Below are 6,592 nucleotides of genomic sequence, written 5' to 3' on the forward strand. Positions count from 1 at the left end.
TTTCTCATAACAAAGATGTAAAAAATCATATTAAGGTTTATTGCCAAATAATTAGTGGATGAATAATAGTAGATTATATTATTTTAGAAAAGTATTTTCATTATAATTATATCAAATCAATATTTAATTATGATAAAATATGTTAATTATAATTATATCATAGAATTATAATAATTACGATATTTATGTTATATATTTTAATCATTTATGTACGTAAATAATTAGAAATCAATCAAATCAAATTATCACAGTAAATAATATGTTGTATATTATTACGGAAAATAATCCATAGATAAAATTGAAATTACACCCGTGTCATATAATTATAATTGATCAATTGGTATAAAATGAAATTATACCCGTATCATGAGTAATAATCTAAATAATTATATCTTAACAAAATATAATTTGAAATAATTTATAAACAATTATCTTAACAAAAATAATTATTTAATAATTGATTTAAAAATCAATGCAAAAAATAATTTTTAATAATAGTATTATTAACTGGGTAAATAATATAATTTCAAATTATTACTTGAAATATAAATAATATATGGAAATTTATTGAGTAAATCAATGATTTTGCACCTTAATAATTTGACAATTATTACTCAATTAACCAGTTAATTGAATTAGTAATAACAATTTCCAATTTCAAATTTTGTATATTAAGTAATTATTAAAAATTAGGTAATAACGATTTACACAGAAAAATCATTGATAAATTTAATTAACCATAAAGAAGATATACTAACAGTTTTAGTATATTATTTATGGCAAGGGAAATTATTTTCTCAAATTAAATTTTATATAATTATAGTAAGTTTCTATAATTAAAGCAATACAAAACTGTTTCATATATAGAAATAATATTTTATATATTTATATATCTTTTTTTTATCTCTTTTTTTTAAATATTGGCATATAATTAATATAAAAAATATATAATATTAAACTGCTTTGTTATGCATATATATGAATTTATATAATAACCCGTATAATTTATACGTATGGCATAATATATATGTCAAAAAAATATTCTATAATTTTTGAAAACCACTGTTTTGTTATATGAAATTGAAATTGAAATTATATAATTTCTATTTATATAATTTTTTTCTATTAGTATCAAGTATCTCCATTAAAAATTCATATCGTTTGTAATTAGTATATATATATATATATATATATAAGTCGTAATAGTCAATTGTTTCAATTATTTTTCATCTACAAAATTCGTATCTTATTCGTATTTATTTTTCTCTTTATTATTTTCCATATCTAATGGCTACAAGCTATGATTCTATGAACAGTATTACCTGTAGTAGATTATGTAATGAAAAGGTTTGGAAAATAAAGGCAAGTATTATAAGGTTATGGAAAGTTCCATCCAAATTTGACAAGAGTAAGACAGCTTATCTAGAAATGGTTCTCATGGATGATAAGGTAGGTTGATTATTCTACATGATTTATTCGAGTGATGCTAGGTCCAGTTTATATATATTTACTGTTCACATTTTAACTTTATTTCGTGAGTAAACTCTTGGAGGAATCAACCACAGTGCGATTTAATAGAGTTGTAAGTGCTAATAGTCTTTGTTTTTAATTTATTTTACATTGTGATAAAATTCATTGTTCAGTGAAGAATTATTTGGCAAAGATGTTTGAGAATGATCTGATCGAGGGGAAAGTTTATGTCTTCTCAAATTTTCTGATTGAGGAATCAAGCGGAATTTATCTTCCGACTACACATGTGTGTAGAATAACCTTTAAGAAGGAGTCACGTATAGTAAATACGATCGATGATCGTAACATTCCTGACAATCATTTCAATTTTCTCGATTATGCTGATATATTGAGACAAACAAATGAAAAAGCTAACTTATTTGGTGCGTAATTAGATTTAAGTATTACTAGATTATTTATGGTCATATTGAGTATATATACCTGATTTATTGAAAAAAGTAGATTAAATAACTATTTTATAGTTAATACAATTAACACTATATTAAAAAAAGAAAAACAACGCATACAAGTTATTTTTTTATTAATTAAATTATTATAATTAAAATAAAATTTAACATAACAACTTAAAATTATAATTTCAATCTTATCACGTACATGTCATGGGTGATTAAACTTGTAATTAATTAGATTTGAGTATTTGACATAATGACACACAAAAATAAGCCCACGTTCATTTCATTTATAATATCTTCAACATATTTTGTGGTGATTATAAGTGAATATATTTAAATTTCTTCTTATATATATTTGGTCATAAAAGTGAAACGTATAGTTATTCAAGTGATATTAAATCTCATTATTAAAGTTCTTTGAGTATTTACTAAAGTATTATTGAATCAATCATTGTATTAATAGCAAAACTCAAACTAGCATTCTCGCAACAAGATATAAGATTTTTTTTAGGTATCAATTGTGTCGACCACTTTTCGTTATACTGAAGTCTGTTTAAAGTGCTGCTAAATCTTGTAACGGCCACTTTCGGTAAAACACAAAACATATGCTTAATATTGTGACAATATACACAAGCTTTTTAGTTAAGAATACGATATCATCCAAATATATTTTTTAATTATAACTCTTATGCTAAATGTTACCTGTGCCAGTGGATCACTTAGTTTAGTTACATCCTCAATCTTAATTTTCTTTATACATCTTGATTTTCGCTATTCTAAATAACTATGGGAAACACATGGTGTGCAAGAGCCATTGGCCTATCTGGAATTGGTGGAATCTCAATATCCCCTTCTAACATCTTCAAAGCATCCAAAATTATTGGCCTTGAATCAGCTACTACATGAGAAGACAGAACACCAACCATTAAGAATCTTTCTATTATTTTCCTACTAGTAAGGTTTTCATCTATTAACATAGAAGCATCCAAAGCTGATTCTAAGTTACCAGATTTCAGCAATGACCAAACCCAATCTGAGATAAAGAATGCAGGTGTTCCGGATGAAGATAAATCAAGAGCTTTTCTTCCACACAATATTTCCAATATAACCACACCAAAACTATAGACATCACTCTTTTCAGATAACTGGCCATAAAGTGCATATTCTGGTGCCAGGTACCCATGAGTTCCAGCAACTCTTGTGTTTATCAGAGACCTACTTTCAAAGTTTTGTTTAGCTAACCCGAAATCAGCAACTCTTGCATTCATACCTGCATCAAGAAGTATATTGGTGGTTTTGATATCTCTGTGATAGATTGCAGGTTTAACTCCAAAGTGCAAATAGACCAACCCATTTGCCACATCCAAGATTATGCTCTTTCTTTGAGACCAAGTAAGTGATTTCTTCATATTTCGGTTGTCCATGGAAGAGAAGAGATGGTCTTCAAGGCTACCATTTGGCATGTAATCATAAACAAGATATCTTTGGCTTTCTCTGTACCCAGAATCCTCTTCCTCTTCTTTAACAGCCACACAACACCCTCTTAGCAGCACTAGATTGCGGTGTTTCAAGTTGCTAATAATGTCCACCTCCCTGTAGAATTCTTCATCTCCTTGAGAATCCGATTCTTCTATCCTTTTAACTGCAACCATTGTGCCATCAGGTAGAATGCCCTTGTAAACTAAGCCAGAACCACCTCTGCCAATGAAGTTCTGGGTTGAAAAATTGTTAGTGGCCTTCACTAGGTCCTATACAAATTCTCAGCAGCTTTTCTCGTCCCCAACCTGTTGTAGCATAGACACAAACCTATCAAGGAAGACACAACCAAGATTCCAATTGAAGCTCCAATTAAACCAAATACAAGAGCATGATTATGGCTCTTTCTTCTGGCACCTCTCCCTTGATCATTAATAAGTGGCAACTCATAAATACAAGACATAGCACCTCTGCTTTCAGGGCCAAGCTCGTTTGCGATTCCAGCAGCATATAGAATTGAAAAATAAAAACAGTCTTGGGAATGAGAAGCATTTCCATCAATAACATTCATCTTTTGCAGAACATTTAGACCTTCTGTGACACAAATGTCGCAGTTGGCAGAGACACTGAGGTCTGGCTTACAGGCATCGTTGAACCGAGTTGTAGGACCAAGATTGTTGATCCAGTCTTGCTTAGATTGGATGTTAGCGCATAGGTTGGGACTGATAACAAATTGAAGCGGGTCAAAACAAGAGGAAACAAGGTTGTTTGGAAGTGAGAGAGCACTGAGCTTGGATTGGAAGTGATGAAGGCAGGATTTTGAGGTAGGAAGATTCGGGAACTGGAAAAGAGAGTTTTCTTTGAGGTTTTGAGCAAGTGCTATGCCAAAGAGGGATAACAGAGCTGTGCAACAAAAACTTGAACGTGTTTTGTTTTTGGATGGGAAAGGTTGGAAGTTATGGCAGCTAGAGGAGTTCCAGGGGACTGTCAGCACATAATCCATTCCCACTGGGCACACAGAATTGTTGCTACCATGGGAAATGGTGGGAGATGATGATGATGATGATGATGCTGAGAATGGCCTTGTAGGAAACACAATAAAGATTAGGAGAAGCACAAAAACAGGTTTCATGTTTATGATTACAGTGTTTTTGCTGTGTTGTTTGTTTCATATTGTGTGTATTTAAGGATGTTATAGAAGAACCAATGAGTCAATGACATAGTGAAAGACGGGGTAGAAAGAACTGAGCCACTGACACCATTTCAAGGAACGCGGCATTGATCAGAAATAAAAGCTGATGACTTTGCATTAACAAGAGTGGTTGAAGTAAGTTCTTATGGAGAGGTATTGCGGAAATCAATGCAACAGTTGACTTTGAAATGCTCATTCCTCGTAACTATTTTCCAATTCTTTTACATGATTCTATTTTAGAGAAAATGACAAATAAGTTCTTAATATTTTGCTACACGGACATTTTTGTCTCTAACCATTTAAAAATATTTTTAAGTCTCTCATCTTTTTAAAAGTTGGACGGATTAATCTCTTCGTACAAATGCCTCCGTCAGACTCAACAAAAAAGTCTGTCGTGACTCCCGTTCTAATGACCTGACGACCTGGCGTTACGGATGCACGTGGCATATAAGTGGAAGGGTAATTTTGGAAATTGGACAAATTACCCTTCCACTTATATCCTTTCATTTATATGCCACGTGTGCATCCGTAACGCCAGCTCATCAAAACGGGAATTACATCAGATTTTTTTTGTTAGGTTTGACGGAGATATTTGCATAAAAAGACTAATTCGTTCAACTTTTAAAAAGGTGAGAGACTTAAAAATATTTTCAAATGATTAGAAACGAAAATGTTCGCGAAACAAAAAGCAAAGAACCTATTTATCCTTTTCTCTTTATTTCATTTTATGGTAATTTTACTCGTGTATCAGGATTCACCAATTAAATCTCGATCCAAAAAAAAATTTCAAAACCGCCATAGTATATATACATAAGTCCAAATTTGCTACTTTCTGTTACAAAACATAATGCTAAAATGTCAACACTTGTACCAAAATTTGTATCTTAATATATTATAAACCAAGAGATAAGTAAGGATTAAAAATGAAACATCAGCTTAACACGTAACTTAGAAAATTTTCAGTAATGAATGAAGAATTAATTTTCGGCTGATGAAACTCTTTTCTAATAAAAAAAAATTAACACTATACATTGACAAGATTCCTCCTCGAAAGGTATAGTGTATTTTCTAAAAACTTTATGCAAACTAAACATAATTAGCCTCCAAATATGAAATAGGCACCAGTTGTATTCAGACATTAATAATTTAGCAAACTAGTTAAAAAAATTGGCCAGTATGATGCATGAACTTTTCGGCTCATTTTTTTGGATATAAGAAGCATGTGTGTTATGCGTTGTTGTGGAGAATGTGGGTACTAGACATGGATGTGAGACAGCTTTTTCTGAAACCAAGGATGAAGAAATCAGACCATTCGATTTCTTTGTAAAAAAAATTAAGCCTACTAATCGGAGAGTCCGATTAGTTTGGAAGAGAAAATTTAAATTTTGACAAAGGTAATCGGAGGGTCCGATTTTTGTTCCTGACAGTACAGTTGCGTAAAGCACTTATACATTCCATAACTGCGTCCTACACCATTCCCCCAACCACATCTAAATTAAAAAGTGGAACTTTTCATACGCTTCTACCTGATCCGACATCAATATGTTATGTATCACAAATTCACAACCACACTGATCCACAATGTTCTATTTTTCATGCCAAAAGAATCAACAAGTTGAACTACCAGAAGGCGACCGTTGCTGAGAAAGGAAAGGAACTTCCACCACTGTTCCACTGATGTTGTCTCCCACAACTACAGTATCTCCTTCTGAAGCAGCTTGCCTCTTAATGTAGCCTAATCCGTAGTGTTCAGATTGCTTTCTTCCTGATGCATAGCTGGTCAACTTCCCAACCTGCATGATTCACAGAAAACATCAACTTCCAACCCGTTGAAGAGAAAAATCAGGATTACAGAATGCAACTCAATATCAGGTGCATAGGGAACTAGTATTACCTAAGAGTTACCAATATCTCTGAGGTGATAGGGGCCAAATAAAATGCAACAATTCATTAAAAATAATGCGATCATTAATAAAAAAAATGAAATAAATAACCTTTTTGC

General features: G+C 31.3%; 1 protein-coding gene and 1 pseudogene across 1 annotated transcript in view; both read right to left on the reverse strand.

Annotated features, from left to right (window-relative positions):
* Positions 2,592-6,384, reverse strand: LOC107634754 (annotated as a pseudogene).
* The window catches only part of LOC107631725 (putative transferase At1g60990, chloroplastic), a 3,655-nt gene continuing 3,260 nt past the window's right edge, over positions 6,198-6,592 (reverse strand). Inside the window, exon 12 of the mRNA XM_021117465.1 lies at positions 6,198-6,383. Coding sequence (XP_020973124.1) covers positions 6,198-6,383 — 186 coding nt within the window. The remainder of the gene's footprint in view (positions 6,384-6,592) is intronic.

The sequence above is a fragment of the Arachis ipaensis genome, chromosome B03 (genome assembly GCF_000816755.2).
Source record: "Arachis ipaensis cultivar K30076 chromosome B03, Araip1.1, whole genome shotgun sequence".
Classification (NCBI taxonomy): domain Eukaryota; kingdom Viridiplantae; phylum Streptophyta; class Magnoliopsida; order Fabales; family Fabaceae; genus Arachis; species Arachis ipaensis.